At 62.9% G+C, this 17,430-nt stretch overlaps 1 protein-coding gene across 1 annotated transcript in view; it reads right to left on the reverse strand.

Annotated features, from left to right (window-relative positions):
• Nucleotides 1-2,880: 2,880 nt before the first annotated feature.
• ZFPM1 (zinc finger protein, FOG family member 1) overlaps nucleotides 2,881-17,430 on the reverse strand; it is a 55,009-nt gene continuing 40,459 nt past the window's right edge. The window contains 13 exon segments of the mRNA XM_017859283.1: nucleotides 2,881-3,430; nucleotides 3,433-3,544; nucleotides 3,546-3,583; nucleotides 3,586-3,749; nucleotides 3,751-3,811; nucleotides 3,814-4,038; nucleotides 4,041-4,259; nucleotides 4,262-4,858; nucleotides 5,069-5,215; nucleotides 5,294-5,389; nucleotides 5,784-6,017; nucleotides 9,923-10,129; nucleotides 11,222-11,324. Coding sequence (XP_017714772.1) covers nucleotides 3,066-3,430; nucleotides 3,433-3,544; nucleotides 3,546-3,583; nucleotides 3,586-3,749; nucleotides 3,751-3,811; nucleotides 3,814-4,038; nucleotides 4,041-4,259; nucleotides 4,262-4,858; nucleotides 5,069-5,215; nucleotides 5,294-5,389; nucleotides 5,784-6,017; nucleotides 9,923-10,129; nucleotides 11,222-11,324 — 2,568 coding nt within the window. The 3' untranslated portion in view covers nucleotides 2,881-3,065.

Raw genomic sequence — 17,430 nt, forward strand, 5'->3', positions numbered from 1 at the left:
GGGGGGGGGATGCCTGTGCAAGTGTGGGGAGACAGGTGGGCTGGCGGGGGGGGGGAGCCTGCACAGGTGTGGGCAGAAGTCACAGGTGTGTGGGGGGTGCAGTCACTCCTGGTACATCAAGGGCCTGGAGGGACACCGGGGCTGTAGGTCTGCAGGTGTAGGGCTGAGAGTCAGGTGGCTGGACTAGAGAGTTAGTGGAGAGAAGACCATGAGCCCACCCCAGGAGTGTGGAGGGAGAACTTCAAGGGGAGACTGGGGCAGACTCAGAGCCTTGAACCTGGCTCAGCAGAAAACCAGCTGGAGGGGGGGGGTGAGGGGGAATCTGAGAGCAGGGCTGGCAGCTTCCTGGGGAAGAGTCGGGAGAAGGCCTGGGCCACCACCGAGTCAGTGGCTGCAGGGGAGGCATAGGGTGGAGGTCCAGGTGGGGGTCTGGTCGGGGGGGACTGGGGTGATGGCTTGAGGGAGTAGGGGTGACTGATGGCGTCTGCCAGGTGTGGGGGTCCCAGGGTCTGTGCAGAAGGCGTGAGCCAGAAGCGAGTCCTGGGAGCAGTGGGGACGGACTCTGGCCGCACGCGAACTACCTGGGATGGGCGAGGGCAGCGGTACCCAGCCCTGCACGGTAGGGGCAGTGGGGGGTCATGCAAGCCAGGAAAGGTGCAGGGCCCTTCACGAGGCTCAGTGTGCTGCCCTAACGCTTCGCGTCCGGGCCATGGTGGGGCTCTCTGGGGTGACTGCAGGTCTGGGTCCCAGTCACAGGGTCCTTGCTTTCCAGTCCAGGACATGGCGGGGCCCTCTCCGGGGTGACTTCAGGTCTGGGTCCCGGTCACACGGTCCTTGTTGCCTGAGGTGAGCTCAGAAAGGGCTGCAGGGCCCAGGAACTCCCACTCCTGTGGTGCAGGGTGGGTTTGTGCAGCGCTGCTGGGCTCTGTCTTCCAGCCTCTCCTCTGTGTCTTCCATTACGGGGCCTCACTTGGTCAGGTTTGGGGTGGGGCTCAAGGTGGGTGAGGACGCTGGAGTTTTCTTCCCCTTTGAGCACCTGTCGCTCACCAGACTGTATCCTTCAAGTTTCTAGGCACCTTTAAGAAGTTTACTTTTAAATGAACACACAGTGACATCTCCCACCAAGGTTTCTATTTCTTAGAACATCTTGTACCCTCTGCCTGCACCTGGGGAGGACCTGGGAGCAGAGCCTCCTGAACCCTCCATGCAAATTCATGCAGAACAATGCAAATATGAGCAGGCTGAGGGGTCCGTGCCTCCCGTCCCCATTATCACCTGGCCTTCAACAAAAGGGGTGTCTGTGAGGAAAAGAAGCTCAGGCCCCTGGGAGGCAGTGGGAGCCCTGTCTGTCCAGTGGCCTTGGCCACAGGCCCCATCTGGCCAGACACCCTAGTGGGCAGGTGGACAAAGGCATCAGACACCACTGAAAGCATTGCAGACCCAGGCCCAGGAGCTGCGGGCAGGAGAGTGAGCCCTGGACCGGCTGGGAAGTGCCTCGGGCTTCTGAGGCGAGACCACTGCCTCGTTTGCTTGCACTCACCAGGGCTGCTGGGCAAAGCTAAAAAAACTGCAGCTAGTTCAAGCAGAGCTGGAAATGGGCTGGGAATGGTGGCTCACGCCTGTAGCCCTAATGCTTTGGGAGGCTGAGGCTGGAGGAGCACTGGCGGTCACGAGTTTGAGACCATCTTGGGCAAGACCTTGTCTCTATAAAAATTTGTTAAGTTAGCCAGGTGTGGTGGGTCAAGCCTGTAGTCCCAGCTAGTCGGGAGGCTGAGGCAGGAAGATGGTTTCGGCCCAGGAGTTTGAGGCTGCAGGTGACTTATGATCATGCCACTGAACTCCAGCCTGGGGAACAGAGCATGACCTCAGCTCTAAAAAAAAAAATAGGGTTGGCCAGCCTGGGCAACATAGCAAGACACCATTTCTACAAAAAACATGAAAATTAGCTGGGGATGGTAGTGTACACCTGAAGCCCCAGCTACTCAGGAGGCTGAGGTGGGAGGATCACTTGAGGCCACGAGGTCAAGGCTGCAGTGAGCTGTGAGTGTGCCACTGCACTCCAGCCTGGCCAAGAGAGTGAGACCCTGTTTCCAAAAATAAAAAAATAAAGTGACGTTGGGAATGGAGGAATGTTTTTGTTCTCCAGTGAGAAAGCACGCTGGAGGCTGCCCACAGCCGCCCAGCTGCAAACGGCAAGGCGATGCCCTGGCTCACTGTGGTCAGCCACGTATTCCCTCAGTGTGGTCAGCCCAGCACGGCAGGGAAGACAGGGTGGGGTGCCCCGGCCCTTGCACCCACTCCACCACCACACAGCTGTCCCCAGCCCTGGTTCTGAGGGAGAGGGGCACCCTCCAGTGAGCATCAGGACCCCCTCAAGGCCAGGGAACGCTTTGCCCTTGCTTTTCCTCTCCTGTCCACCTACTCGCCCGTTCTACCCCTCCTTGGCGACCACAGGGCTTCATCCTCCTGAGGGCGCCCCCACCCCTGCCATCCCTGGTGGTCTGCGACTGGATGGGGACATCGGACCCCCAGGACCATGCAGGGTTGGGGGATGGTCAGCCAGGACAGTGCCCTTCCCTTCTGTGTCTGGTGGCCAAGTAGGCCGCGGAGAGGGTCAGCAGTGCGGAGGCTGCCCTCCCTAGGGGTTCATGGACAGGGGTGGGGTTGAGTGGGCCCAGAGCAGCTGGACCTGCAGTGGTTCAGTGTGTGCTGTGGTCTCCAACCTGAGGCTCGGTCTAGCTCTTAGCACCACCTGCGGTGTGACTCCGGCAGGGGCCCAGCCACTCTGGGCCGCAGGGGCCTGTGTACAAACCGGGGGTGGAGGTGACGCTGGCTGCGTGTGCCCGCCGGCTCAGAGAACTAGGCTGGTCCACCACCATGCTCATCAAACTGTACTTCTTTATTAAGTGCCAAGGGTCCAGGCGGGCGCTGTCCCTTGCGAGCCCCTCCGCCGAGGGCTGTGCGCGGCGGGGTTCCCAGGAGCGAGAGTCCATACGGCCTGGGGTCGGACCCTCCCCCGCCTCGCCGGGGGGCGTGCAAAGCGTCTGCGGCTGTAGTGTGGGCGCTCACTTCACGTGCTCGGCGGCGTGCGAGGAGCAGTAATACTTCTTGTGGGCGATAAAGGTGGACAGGCTGCTGAACTTGATGTTGCAAAGGCGGCAGTACCGGTGGTTGCCGTTGGGTAGGGGCGCCGGCGTGCCCTTGCTGGGGGTCTGGACGCCCTTGTCCGAGTAGGAGGGGGGCGCCGGCGGGGGGGGCACGGCCTCGGGCGCGGCGGCCGGAGACGGGGGCGGGCCCGGCGGCGGCTCCTGGAGCTCCGGGCCGAGGCTTCCCGGGGCCGCAGGCTCGGCCTGCGGAGGCGGCGGGCGCAGGTCGGGCGAGGGGCCGGTCGGCCGCCGTCCGGCCTCGACCCCCGCGCCAGAGGGTGGCGCCCGAGCAGCAGGCGTGCCGCCAGGCGGAAATGCTCCAGCAGGTCCCCGCGCACCGGGCCGTTCGGGGCAGTAGGGGCAGGCGCGGCGGGGAGGCCGAGCGCGCCGGGCGGTGGGCGCAAGGGGGCACGAGTACTTCTTGTGCGCCAGGTAGGCTCGAGGCTGTGGAAGCTCACCGCGGCAGCCGTGCAGCTCGTGGTATCGGCCAGCGCTGGTGCCGAGGCTCCGGGGGCGGGCGCCGCGGCTTCTTTGCTTAGGTCGATGGGAACCGTCGGCCGCCTGGGCCTGGCTGAGCGCGCAGGAGCGGTGCCGGGGCCGCCTTCCGCTTCCGGGCGCGCGGACTGCGGGCGCGGGGGCGTGGCCAGGCGGCGGGGGGCGCGGGGCCCGGCCGCGTGCAGCTCGTAGAGCTTGCGGCGTCTGCGGCGTGCGCACGGGCGCGACTGGGCGGGGCCGGGCGCGGCCGGCCCGGGGGTTCCCGGGGGCACGGCCGGGCGGCGCGGGCGGCGGGTCGTGCGCGAGGAGCAGTAGTAGCGCTTGTGCCACGCTGTAGTCTCGTGGCGGCTGAAGCGGATGTTGCAGGCCTCGCACAGCGTGCGGCTGGGGTCGTCCCCGCGTCGTCACAGAGCTACCCGGCTCACTGGCTGCCCTCGCTGCCCCGGCCGCCGCGCGTCCTCTGGGCGGTGGCGCACCCCAGCCCCGTCCTCGCGTACTCGGCCGGAGACGAGCGCGGCGCTTCGGGCTCGGCGGGCGGGCAGGGGCCGCGGCCGGGCGGAGGCGCCTTGGGCCCTGCGCGCGGCCGGGCGCGTCCGGGCGCGCGGCGGCGAGCAGTAAGAGGCGCTTGTGCACGTAGTAGTTGTTGACGTTGCTAAAGGTGATCTCGCACTCGAAGCACGTAGCGCCCTTGGGGGCCCCCGCGAAGAGCCCGGTCTGCGCGCCGCCGGCTCCCGCGCCCGCGCCTTGCTGCAGCCTGCTGTGCACCAGCTCGGACATCTTGGCCAGGATCTCCGAGGCTGGGGGCGCCGCATCGGGCCCGAACACGTACTGCGGCAGGAACAGGGCCCCGGCCAGGCCCAGCTCCCCTGGCACCGGGCTGGAGCCCGGCGTGGGGCTGGACAGCTCAGCCTTCACCTTGGCCGGGGCGGGGCTGCGCGGTGACGGCGTCCGCGACGGGGCCTGGGTCCCAGGCTCTCCGGTGCCCGGGGCACGGGCGGCCTCCGGCTCCTCCACCGCCTCCACCTTGATGCTCCTGGGGGCCGCCGGGGGCTCGCTGCTGCCTCCATTCTGGGGGGCCGCTCTGGCCTCTCCGTTGGTGGCCTCTGCCAGGGCCTTTCTGTCCAGTCCTGGCGATGGGGTGGGCGCCAGACCCAGGTCCGCGGAGGCCAGGGGGCCGTGCAGGGCCGTATGCTGCTGCTGGAAGCTACCCAGACTGTCTGCAGAGAGACCGCAGGGGTGGCACCTCAGGCCTGGGGCAGGACTTGGCGGGTCAGAGCTGAAGGGCGAGCTCCGGGATGGGAGGGGTGGGCGGAAGTGGTTTAGAGCCAAGGCTGAAATGGACCCCCACCTGTCTTGGGCGACAAGCCCGCTCCCTTTCCTCTGCTCAGGGGCCCAAGGGGCGGGGCGGCCCCCACAGGGCTGCTCACCTGGGGGCAGCTTGGTTGCTGGGTGTCCGGCCCCTGGCGAGTAGATCTCACCCTTGGAGCCTGGCTGGCAGACCATGTGGTTGGTGACCAGGTGGCTGTAGAGGATGTCCCTTGTGGTGGAGATGAAGCCACAGCTGTGGCAGACACCTGTGGGCCATGACGAGTTGGTCAGGGCCCAGGGCGGAGGGCGGGCCCCACACATCCCCCGGCCCCTGCGGTGCCTACCGCTCAGCGTGTCCGTGTGCACTTTGAGGTGCCGCTCGCAGTTGGCCTTGGTGGTGAAGGCCGACAGGCAGATCAGGCACACGAAGGGCCGCTCTCCTGGAACACAGGGCGCATAAGAGCGGTGCCCGGGCCAGCTTGACCTTGGGACTCCAGGGACGAGGAAGGCAACTGGGCCAAGGGCCGTGATCTGTGCCGGAGGGGGGGACCCTGTGCTGAAGGCTCTTTAAACCCCTCCCCCCCTCGGCCCTTTGTCTCTCGGGACTGCAGTGGGCCCAGCCCTCAGCTGACTACCCAGATAGCCCACAGGCTGGCCTGCCTGCTCTGGGCCCCTGCGGGGGTCTTGGGTGTGCTGGAGACCACACAGGTGAATCGTGGCACTGTGGGTGCTGCATGTGGGTTTTCCTGGGTGGCCTGCAGGACTGGGTGGGGAAGCAGCCGGCATCCTGAGGACCCGCGTCCGGGGTGGGGGCTCACCGCTGTGGGGGCTCACCGCTGTGGCTGCGCATATGGATCTCCAGGGAGCTGGCGCTGGGGCAGCTCTTGCGGCACTGGGGGAAGGGGCAGACGCGCTCGTTGGGGTAGGTCTCCTTGGGCTTCTCGTCCGTAGCAGCTGCGGCCGGGGAGCCAGCGCCTTGGCGGCTGGCACAGTAGTAGAGCAAGTGCGCCTGCAGGTTGCGCTCGCTGCGGTACCAGATGCCACAGTCCTTGCAGGGGAAGACGTCTTCTGTGGGGTGGGAAGCAGGCGGGGGCAGGCTGAGGGCCAGCCTGCCAGCTGGGGCAAGGCTGTGGGCGGAGGGAGGGCCTGGCCCTTACGGACCCCACCATCCTCCCCACCCCTGGAGCTGAGGCTTTGACCCCTCCCTGTAACCATAAGCCTCGTGGATGGTCCTGTGACAGCCCCACTCCCTTCCGTAGATCCCAGAAGCCCTGGGACCTGTGGGGCGTGGGGTCTGAGTGAAGCCCCATGGGTCCCCTTCCAGTGGTGAGCCCCATAAGGAGACGCTTTGGCCTCATGGGGGCAGAAGGAAGAAGTGGACACTGCTGGGCGAGGCTAGCATCTATGACATACTGGGGTGACCGTGTGGACCCGGGAGGCCGTGGAAGAGGAAACGTGTACAGATGTGCGTGCAGGTGCGTGGGAGTGCCAGGCTGCAAAGAAGACCCATGTGCACAGTCTGAGCACTCAGTCACACGATGGCTGCTGACTGGAGTTCGGGGATGTGGGGCGTGAGACTAGGAGTGCAGAAGTTAGGAAGCCCCCATGCACGCACACACCTGGGTGGCTCCATGTCAGCGACTGCCTGGCTGCTCAGATTTGCCAAATTCACCACACTGACCCCACATGGGCTGCTTATAACTGTTGAGAGTTTTGGGGGCTTGGACTCTGCTTATAACTGTTGAGAGTTTTGGGGGCTTGGACTCTGCTTATAACTGTTGAGAGTTTTGGGGCTTGGACTCTGCTTATAACTGTTGAGAGTTTTGGGGCTTGGACTCTGCTTATAACTGTTGAGAGTTTTGGGGGCTTGCACTCTGCTTAGGGTGGTTTTGCTAGCGGGGGAGGACTTCTCTGGCATGTTCTCAGTTTGTCTTTATAGCAGTTTAAGGAATGTTCTCTGCCCCAGAGCCCTGCCCCGCCATCTGCCCGTGGCCCCTTGGCTGAAGACACGGAGAGGGAGGGCCTGTTCAGCTTGGCCTTGGCCTCCGTGTGGAACCCAGGGGCCCTGGGATTCCTTATCTGGCTTTCAAGCCCGTTCCACTTAGAGCCCGATGTGATATCTGGTTTCTGCCTCTGCAGGTTAGTGCTGGTTTCTCACCCGGCTTCTCCGACGTTTATCCTGAGTCTGCAGTTAGCACACAGGGGTGGCCCCTGCCCCCGCGCCCTCCCCCCTGCGGCCTGCTTGCCACCTCTCGCCTCTTGGGAGGAATTTCAGTGCCTGCCTGGATGAGGTGGCTCTTCTTCCTGCACCTAGTTGTTCTGGCGACTTTTCTGGCTCACGTCTCCCTCCTGTGCTCTTGATTAATGTTTCTCAGGTTCCTTTTACTTGGGGGCTGCAGGCAGCTCTGTCCTCTCTCAGCTGAGGCCTTGAGCTGGGTCCCAGATCTGGGAGGCCACCGGGTGGGTTTGTTTCTGCATCTCCAAGGTTATTGTGGGGGACTGTTGCTGCAGGGATGTGGGGAGAGGGGTTATGGCCGTGCAGTTTAGAAAGGCTGCCCGCCTGCTAATGACCACAGGCCAAGTCCAGTGGCCTGTGGAGGGGCCTCCAGGAGGGCAGGTGCCTCTGCATCCCGCCTCACAGGTGAGACGGGCCTAGAGTGCTGGAGGCTCAAGAATTAAACTGGATCTGACTCTGGAATTGGTTCCTACGGCTCTTCCAGAGCAGCAGCCAAGCAGCGGCTGTGCCCTGGCATCTGCAGAAGTGCTAGAGCAGGATTTAGGTATGTCAACAAGATGTCTTGCCCTCGGTGGCGACCTTCCAAAGCAGCGTTCCCAGGACACTGCTGCCTGGGGATAAAGCATGTCAGACCCACGAGGGGGAAACCGAGGCAGAGGCTGAGCCTGGGGCACCCGCAGCTGCCTCTCAGAGATCGGGAGGTGGTCTCCGCAGGCTGTGTGGGCAAGGACCGGGCTGGAGGATGGGACCCTCACCAGCCTACTGTCCCCACTGTCTCACTGTCTATCAGCGGGGCACTCCCCTGGAGTTGGGTCTCCCAGACACCCCGAGACACTACAGGGGCACCCCCTCCCCATCCTGGTGGAGTGTCGCTCTGGCCTCCCATTCCCTCTGTGCCTTCTCCTTCCAGGGAAGAGACGAAGGCAGATGGGGACCCCCTTTGCTCCCGGCTCCTTTCAGTCACCTGTGGCCCATGTTCTCTTTTGCCCTCCTGGCTCCCTGGGGCAGTGGCTTGCCCTGCCCAGACCCAGCCCCCAACCTGGGCTGGGGTTCTATGACCTGGCCGCGTCGGCCCCTTCTCTCCAGTGTCAACCAACCGTTCGCCACCAGCACATAACATGGGTGCATTATGTCCTGGGTACCAGGCACAACAAGCCCAAGCCCCCTGCTGGCCAGGCTGGCCCCTGCTCAGGGCCTCCTCTCTGACCCTTCACCGGAGACGGGTCATGGCGACCTCTGCACTGTCAGGACCAGCAGTCATTTCTCTGCTGTTGGTCTCGCCACAGCCTGCATGTGGCAGACCACCTGCCGCCCTCCAGGGCCCCCTCTAACCTATCTCAACTCACTCTCTGTCCCTTGGAAGATGTCCTCTGTCCCCTGACTCCAGGGTCCACAGGCCCCAGGGCTCTCTGAGCCTCATCGTTGTCCCTCGACAGACTCTGTGACTTCTCTTGTGCATCTAGCAGGTGTCTTGAGGTCAGGACACTCAAAGAGTGGGGATCTGCTCTCCAGACGACCGTATGGGCCGCCATCCCCCCAGTGGCCACACCAAAGCCACACACTTGGCCCTGCAGGTCCCTTTGGCCCTAACCACTGGCTGTCTCCACCTACCTCAAGCTGTCTTCACATCTGACTTGCTCACAAGGGTCGCTTTTCTTCCAGTTTTGTAACTCCTTGGTCACCAAAGCTAAACCCGAGTCTTACCGTCCCCTCCAAATGCTCTCTGGTGCAGTCCTCATCCCCCTGGGAAGCCCCAGCTGCTGGCCAGAGCCAGACTTGCCATGTGTCCCCTGCATGCCTTGTACCTATCCACGGTGGCCACACGCTGTCCTTGGCCACACAGGTGCACGGGGCGCACCATCACTCTTGGCTAAGTTTTAAAAGTTTTAGCTGACACGGGGTCTTGCTGTGTTGCCCAGTCTGGTCTTGAACTCCTGGGCTCAAACGGTCCTCCTGCCTCGGCCTCCCACAGTGCTGGGATCACAGGTGTGGCTCCTGCACCTGGCTGGGGGTGAGTGACTCCTGATTCCCACAGCCACCCTCAGAGTTTCCGAGAGAGTCACTGCAAGAGTGATGTCTGTCCACTTCAGGTGTCCCCAGGGGTGGCTCTGTCCCCAGGGACATGCGGCCACGTGTAGAGAGATTTGGGTGGCAGGTGCCTGAAGGCCCAGCTACTCAGGAGGCTGAGGCAGGAGGATGGCATGAGACTAGGACTTCATGACCATCCTGGGTAACAAAAGGAGACCTTGTCTCGAAAAACAACAAAAACCAACAGGTGTCTTGGTTGTCACAACTTGGAGGTGGAGGTGGTGGCAGCACCTACTGGGCCGGAGCCAGGGCTGCTGCTCACCACCCATGGTGCCCAGGAGACCTCCACTGGGGAATGACCTGGCCCCAAACACCAGGAGGGCCGAGGTGAGGGTCCCACAGGCAGGGCTGCCCCCAGGGAAAGCACAGGCTTCTGGTGTGGTATGCAGGGCAGAGCTGGGTCTGTGCCTAAGCCCGCTTGCCTACTGGCAGGGCTTTCCCTGTGGTGGCCCTGGGCTCTGGGGACCCTCCTGTCCCTGTGTGTTGTAAACTTGGGACCACCCACATCACCTCCTTCCCCGCCTTCCCTCTCACTCTGTCGGCAGCCTGGGGCCCTCGAGCTTCCCACCCTCAGCTCCCACCCTCTCCTGCCCTGCCTGCCCCTCCTTGGTCGAGCAGCCGCCCTGGGCCTGGGGAGCCCAGCACTCACTGTTGATCACTGCGGTGGCAAGGATGGAGGCCATCCCGGCCTGCTGGGGCAGGAGCTGGAGGTCGTGTGCAGGGGCCAGGCACGTGGGCTCTGCTGGCTCCTTCTTCACAGGGTGGCTGGGGGTGCTGCGGGGCTCGGCTGTGAGGAGCACGCTTAAGAGTCCCCCTGCGGGCACCGGCTTGGTGACCCTACACCAGAGCGCGTCATCTGGAGGGAGACAGGTGTCCAAACCTAGGACCTTGTGCCCCACTGCCCTGTCCCATCCTAAACGAAGGGTGGAGGATGGGGTCAGGAGGGCGGCCATCCCGTGTTCACAGCTGTGGCTGGCTGGCTGCCAGGGCCATCCTGCCTCAGGGGCGAGGCTGGGTGGTCCCCTGTGGGTGCTCACAGTCTGCCTGTCTCCAGTTCTCCCTGCCCTACGCCCATCCTAGTGGGAGGGCCCTGGGGAAGTCTCCCAGGAAAGGGATGTCATGGAGGGTGGGCGGCCATTCAGGGAAGGCAGCCAGAGGTGGGGCCCTAGAGTGGACCCCGCTCTCTGGGAAACCGTCCAAGGGCGGTTCTTCCTGCAGTGGCCCGAAGGGGGCAGCCTTAGCCCACAAAGCCCAGGCTGCGTGGGGCTGGCTTGTTCACCTGGGGTGCCCGGGCTGTACATTCTCTGCGGTGTTGGCCTCAGGCCTGAGCCGGCCCTGCCTACACACACCACAGCCTGTCCCCACCCTGTGCTGGGGCCAGGGACTCCACTGGCCAGTGGACCCGCCTAAGCCCAGAGGGCCTCTCGCTTCATCGCCGGGCGCCCAGAGGCGCAGGCCGCCCAGACGTGCCACCCTCAGTAGCAGCAGCATGGCAAGGCCCCTTGTCCTTCCTGGATGGCCACCTTGACCTTTCCTGGAGCCAGCCTGATGATGTGGAGCCCTGGTCCAGTGGCACCTGCCAGCCAGCCTGGCTTTGGGGTCCCTGCTGCTGCCCTTGGTGGGTTCCCAGAGGTGCAGCCAAGGTAGGGAGGAGATACAGGGATCATGGTGTCCCCCCGAGGGGCAGAAGCCGCCCCCATTACCCCTGCCACAGACACCTGTCGTGGCTCAGCCTGCCAGGCGAGATCTTCATACAGGAACTCATGGTCTGGGCTGACTGGTCCCAGTGGAGTGTCTGCTGCACGCTGCAGTGCCCGAGGCCAGCAGTTCCCCGGCCCCCATCCCCGGCCCTAGCAGGCTGGTTTCCCTTTAAGAGCCCAGCCCAGGGACAGCCGAGTGACCCCCACCTCCCGGAAGGCTTGGGGCGGAGGCGCCGCGCCATACTGACCCTTCCTGTGGATCTCTGTGTTGGCCTCGGCCTCGGTCAGGGCCTGGGGCAGCGTTCTCAGCCAGCAGGCTTCGTCCACCAGCAGCAGGGTCAGGGCTGGGCTCTGGGGGGGCAGGAACACGTGGGGAGGGGTCCGTCAGCCTGCCTGGGGGTGCCCGCGGGTATGTGGGGCATCCGTGACATGGATCTGCCTCCCGGCTTGGCTGCTAGGCCAAGCTGTGGACAGTCACTGGCCCAACAGCCTGCAGAGCTGTGGCACGGGCCATCTGTGCCATAGCTGGCCAGCATGGCTACACCATGCTGGGGCTGGGAGACTTGGCAGGGAGTGGTACCTTCCAGGGTTGGGCACGGGGTTCTTGTGGAGACTGAGGCCCAGAGAGGTCAAGCAACATGCCCCAGGTCACACAGCCAGTAAGCAGCAAAGCCTGAACTCACACTCGTGTCTGCATATCTGTGTATCAGTGTTCTCCCCTACCTGCCACAGGGTGTGGCAGGGCCACTTGCGTTCCTGCTCTCTCCCGGGGCCAGCACACAGTGGACGCCAGGGAGCACCCACTGGACTCAGTGGGTCTGTCCCCACCCTGAGGCTGGTCAGCCCCCTTCCTGCGGGCCTGAGACACCAGCACTGTGTTGGATCAGCCCTGGCCCACCTGGCCTCACCGTCACCCTGGAAAGCAGGTAGTGCCCTCTATCTCATGGGTGAGGAAACAGGCCCGGGAAGGGGAGGGACAGAACTCATGCCAGTGCCTCGGGCCATGCCGTGCTGTCGGCGGTGGCTTAGGCTAAGTCTGGAAGGAAAACACTCTGGACTCAGCCCTCGAGGTGGCTGCCAGCGGAGCCCGTGGAGGCCGCCTCATTTCCTGTGTCCCTTGCGCCCCGGCCCCCAGCCGAATGGCACAGGAAATGTGAGGGGCCCCATCCCAGTGCAGTCTGGGGCTGGGACAGGACGAGGTGGGGCAGGCAGTCCGTGGCCTCGCTCTGTGGTGCCCAACACTGGTCAGCCATCAAGGGGAGAAAGTGGTGGTGGAGGAAGGGGTGACCACTGTTGCCCCTCAGGCCTTGGTCCCTCCTGCAAGGCTGACTCAGCCTCAGCGCCCTGACCCTCGGCCCTGTGCTGCTGACTGCACTGGTAGTCCCCAGGCTCAGCCACCTGGGTGCCCAATCCGGAGGCACAGCACATGCACGTGCTCCAGCACTTCCTGTAAACACACTCACTTTTTCTATACAAATAAATGCCTTTTAATCAGAAACTTCCTACATCATGACCTTTGACTGAAAAGCCAGTGTCACCTACAAATGCTGCTGTTGGCACCGGACAGGTTTGTGCAGCCCGGTGGTGAGGACGGCAGTCGGCCCAACCCTGCCATGGTAGAAGGGGCCGGGCTGGTGACAGTGCAGGGGTGTCACCCGTAGGTCTGGGGTACCTCCCCACCAGGTGCCAGCCCATGAGCTTTCCTGGCCTTTGCCAGCCACGCGTGGGACCCTGTGGGCCGCAGAGCTGGGCAGCGGGGTCCCAGCCAGGCTCAGCCTCCCTGCTGTGACCATGGACAGGGCACGGCCAGACCCGTATGCAGGGACCCCTCTGGGCCACCCCTGCCTCTCGGCCCATCTGCAGGGCACTCAGGAATCTAACAAGATACAGCCTTTGGGCTGGGATGCTGAGTGACTACTCAGGCAAGGTTGGGGCAGGCTGGCCGGCAGAGCAGGTGACTTCCACACGGCCCAGCCACAGAACAGGTGAGCAGAGCTAAGCTGGCCAGTGGGCTGGCCCTGGCCGGGGTGGGTGCAACCCTGCAGTCCCAGTGTGAAGCCATTCCCAGCAGCCATCCCAATTCCTGGCTCACCTTCTCTGCAGACGGGGCTCTGCCCTCTCCCCACATGGCTGTTAGGGGGATGGAGGGGAGGCCGAGCCCCTGCTCACTCTGGACCCACCCCAAGCCCACCACTAGCCTTTGGGGCAGCCTCAGGGGGGTCAGTCCCATCTCCCTTGACTCAGTTTACTCCCAGTATGTTGGGAGGCCGTGATCTGTGTGAAGCCTTTTGCCTGCCTAGCAGGTTGCCAGCCTAGTAGGTTGCCAACACAGGATGCGTATTAGCTCCAGCCCTGGCTGTTGCTTTGGGTTGACCTGGCAGGACAAAGTGGGCAGGGGGTGCCTCCAGGCCCCAGGGGATGCTGTCCACGGGGCACATCTGGGGCAGCACATGCTGGGTGTCCACTGGGGTGAGCGGCTCCCCTGAAGAAGCTGCTTTGCGCAGGCTGGCATCGGGTGGGTGCCCCCCTTTTAAAGGACACCCCAGTGATTCCCAGGGCCGCAGGGCAGGGCTCAGGAGCTGCATGCAAGCTGTGGGGCTTGGCCAGCTTGGACAGGGCCTTCTGCTGGGGCAGCCCGGGGGCAAACCCCAGGGGCAATAGGCAGGCACGCTCCTGGCACAAAGGTGGGTGACCAGCGGCTACTGTGTCCCGGCTGCGCCCAGGTCAGGCAGTCAGTGCTCGGAGAGGCTGCTGGGGCCTGGCCCTCCCCACTCTGGCCTTCCCGAGCCTCTAATGAATATTAATGAGTAGAGGAGGGTGAAAAAAATTAATCTGCTTGATCCTCTGATGGGTGCTGCGGTAACGATATGAAATCTAATTATTCGTCCCAATATTTCTAAACCCTCAAACTGAGACTGACAGCCTCCCGGTCGGTTTAATGCTTATCACTCCCAGGAGCAGCATGTTCGCAGCATGATAAAAACACGCGCCGCAACTTTGCTGACGCTGCACAACCCCCCGATTTTTCTGTGGTAGTCCTGAGTGGAGGGAAGGCGCCATGTTCCCGCCCGGCCCCGCCGAGCGTACCCTGTGTTTGTGGGGCATGATGGGGCACCTGCCCTGGGTGTGCAGGTGGGGAGGGGCACGGAGAAGGAGGGCAAGGCTCACATCTGACACTCGCCCCCGACCCAGGAGGGAACAGGTGGGAGAACTAGGGGTGCAAGACAAGAAGCTCGGGCCGCCCTGCCACAGTCCCCCCTGCCAAACACTCTCAGAGGGACCTGCCACTCCCACTTCTGTGACCACGGGCTGGGAAGGGGTGAGGGCCTCCCTGCCAGTCTGCTGTGTCTTCTGGGGATGCAGGGACCACCCCCAACACCTCCCAGGGGGAGAGGGGAGCACAGCCTCACCCGGGGCCACCAGGGTCCCCAGCCTGGAGGTGGCGTAGACACAGCCAGCCCTGAGCCAGTGTCTTGCCCAGTGCCGAGTGGCAGGACCCCTGAAGCCAGCCTGGGGCCACCTGCCCACCCTGGGAGCCACTGCTGGGGCCGGGGCCAGGAGACGCTGGGGCAGGAAGCCCATTGCAGCTCCTGCTTCCCTTGCGGAGGGGCTGGCTGGGCACAGGTCTGTCTGTTGATTTTTTTTCTGTCTCTTCTTTTTTCACCACCTCTGATCAGGCCTGCAACAGAAGCCCTTTCTCTGGTGCTGCAGGCCCTTCCTGACCCTGCTCTGCCTGTGGGCAGTGGGGAGCAAGTGGGGAAGGGGCCAATTTTTTTCTTTTTTTTGAGACAAAATCTCGCTCTTGTCCCCCAGGCTGGAGTGCAATGGCGGGATCTTGGCTCACTGCAACCTCCACCTCCTGGGTTCAAGCGATTCTCCTGCCTCAGTCTCCCAAATAGCTGGGATTACAGGCACCCACCACCACACCCAGCTAATTTTTGTAGTTTAAGTAGACATGGGGTTTCATCATGTTGGCCAGGCTGGTCTCGAACTCCTGACCTCAGGTGATCCGCCCGCCTTGGCCTCCCAAAGTGCTGGGATTACAGGTGTGAGCCAGTGCACCTGGCCTTGGAGGGGGCCTATTTTTAACTTCCCAACCAGACCCTTCTGCCAAGACTCTCAGAGATGTGGGCGATGGCTCCCAGGGTGCCACAGGCTCGGCACCCATCCTGGTCAGGCAGGTGTATCCAGGGTCTGCGGAGGACCCTAGAGTCCACCCTGCTTGCCGCCCCTCGGGGTTGCCTTGTCCCTCCTCTGGGCCCTGGCCGGCCCCACCAGCAGCGGCCACTTTAAATTCCCCGGGTGGACCTGAGAATACTCCTTGTTTCCTCCAACAAAGAGGTCAGTGTCTCGATTCTGCGGTGGCACCGATAGCCATCGGAAACCCTATCTGCACCGCATCCGCTGTGACAACTTTATCTGAGGCCGTTCCCAAACCTCGCTGTGCAGCTTGCAGGGCTGCTGAGGTGGCCTGGCCCAGGGAGCCAAACAGCTGGTCCTGCAGAAGCCCCCTAGAAGGCCCTGCAGATGTCCTGCTCGGCCATCTGCAGGTCACTGCAGGGTAGCAGGCCAGCAGCGGGTTCACGGGAGAGTGGGGGCTGAGGCTGAGGCTGCTGAGCCCATCCTGAGAAGACCTCCACCTCCCCATCACCTTACCAGAGACACCAGCTGGTCCCTCAGTGCCTCTGTCTCCCTCGACCATGCAAGAAGTACATTTCCCAGGTGAGGGCCTGAGGCCTGCATGACTAAAGCCAGGTCTGTGAGACCCCTGCCACCTCGCTGCTGCCACTTCATCCACTCAGTCACTCAGTCACTCACTCACTCACTCACTCCCTCCCTCCCTCCCTTATCCGACAGGCAGGGCTTGTGCATCAGCTGTTGCCAGGTGTGGGGAACACAGTGAACAGAACTGTGTCTCCCGTGGATGCTGGAGTGTGGAGCTGGCCAGAAACAGCAGGTAGGTGTCTGGAGGGGGCGGTGACAGAGACACAGAACGGGCTGAGACAGGAAGTGGGGGTGGCTGTGCCAGGATGTTGGCTGAGGCCTGGAGGGTGAGGAAGGGAGGGTGTGGATATGAGGGGGCCAAGGAACAGCATGGGGAGGGAACAGAGAGGAGGGAACAGCACAGGGGAGGGTACAGCATGGGGTTGGGGAACAGCATGGGGGGAATAGCACCCAGGGGGAAAAGGGGAACAGCACGGTGGGGGGGAACAGCATGGGGAGGGGAACAGCACGGGGGAGGGATTCGCATGTGGGAGGGACCGGGCCAGGGTGGGAGAACAGGCAGGGGTGGGGGAGCACACAGGGGAGGAATCACGGGGGGCAGGAACAGCATGGGGAGGAAACACGTGTTTGTGTAGGGCCTTGCAGGAGGCCCTGACCATGATGGCCTGGGTTCTCACCTGGCGATGGGGAGCCCTGGACATACACAGGTCTGAGCAGTCCTCTGACCATGCAGGGGCCCCGAGCCTGGCGTTCAGGGTCTGTCTGGCGCCTGATCTCCATAGCAGGGAAGGGCTGGCTTGGGGAGCTGGTCAGGCTATCTCTTTAGTTTTCCACAGCACAGGCGGGAAAGCATCGGGGGTGGGGAGCTGGGCGGGGGGTACAGCGCGGGGGACCCCAATGGGGTTGGCTCGGCATATGATCGGTTACATCCATTATCCACCCCACCAATCCTCTCTATCTATCCATCCTCCATCCATCTCCACCCACCAACTGTCATTCATCCACCCACCCCCTAATCTCCATCATCACCCATCACCCCCCATCCTCATCACCCCAACCACCTAATTCATCATCTCACCCACCTAAACATCCATACATTCCACCCCCACCACCCTCCTCCATCGATCCTCCATCGATATCCATCCATCCCCATCCACCTTCCTCATCCACCTACCCCTAATTACATCATCCCACCACCCACCCTCCATATCCCTCCCCACCCTCCCATCCCCTCCATCCATCCACATCCTCCCCCCTACCTACATCCACCCATCCCACCCCTCCATCTAACCATGTCCACCCATCCACCCATCCAGCCATCATCTTCATCTCCTCTATCCTCTTCCATCACCCACCGTCAGCCATTACTCACTTTCTTCATTTACCCAGTATGCATCCACCCATCCACCCATCCAGCTATCATCCATCCATCCATCCATCCATCCATCCATCCATCCATCCATCCTCTCAGCCACCCACCCATTCATTAATCCATCCATCTATCCACCCACCCACTCATCCATCCACCCATACATCTATCCAGTCATCCACCTGGTTATCCTCCCATCCATCCACTTATCCACCATCCATCTACCCATCCATCCATCCACCTATCCACCCATTCACCCACTCATCTATCCATCCACCTATCCATCTATCCATCCATTAATCTATCCACTCATCCATCTACCCACTCCACCTTCACCTACTCTCCCACTCATCCATCCATCCA

This window comes from Rhinopithecus bieti, unplaced genomic scaffold (genome assembly GCF_001698545.2).
Source record: "Rhinopithecus bieti isolate Rb0 unplaced genomic scaffold, ASM169854v2 scaffold_1618, whole genome shotgun sequence".
Lineage (NCBI taxonomy): Eukaryota > Metazoa > Chordata > Mammalia > Primates > Cercopithecidae > Rhinopithecus > Rhinopithecus bieti.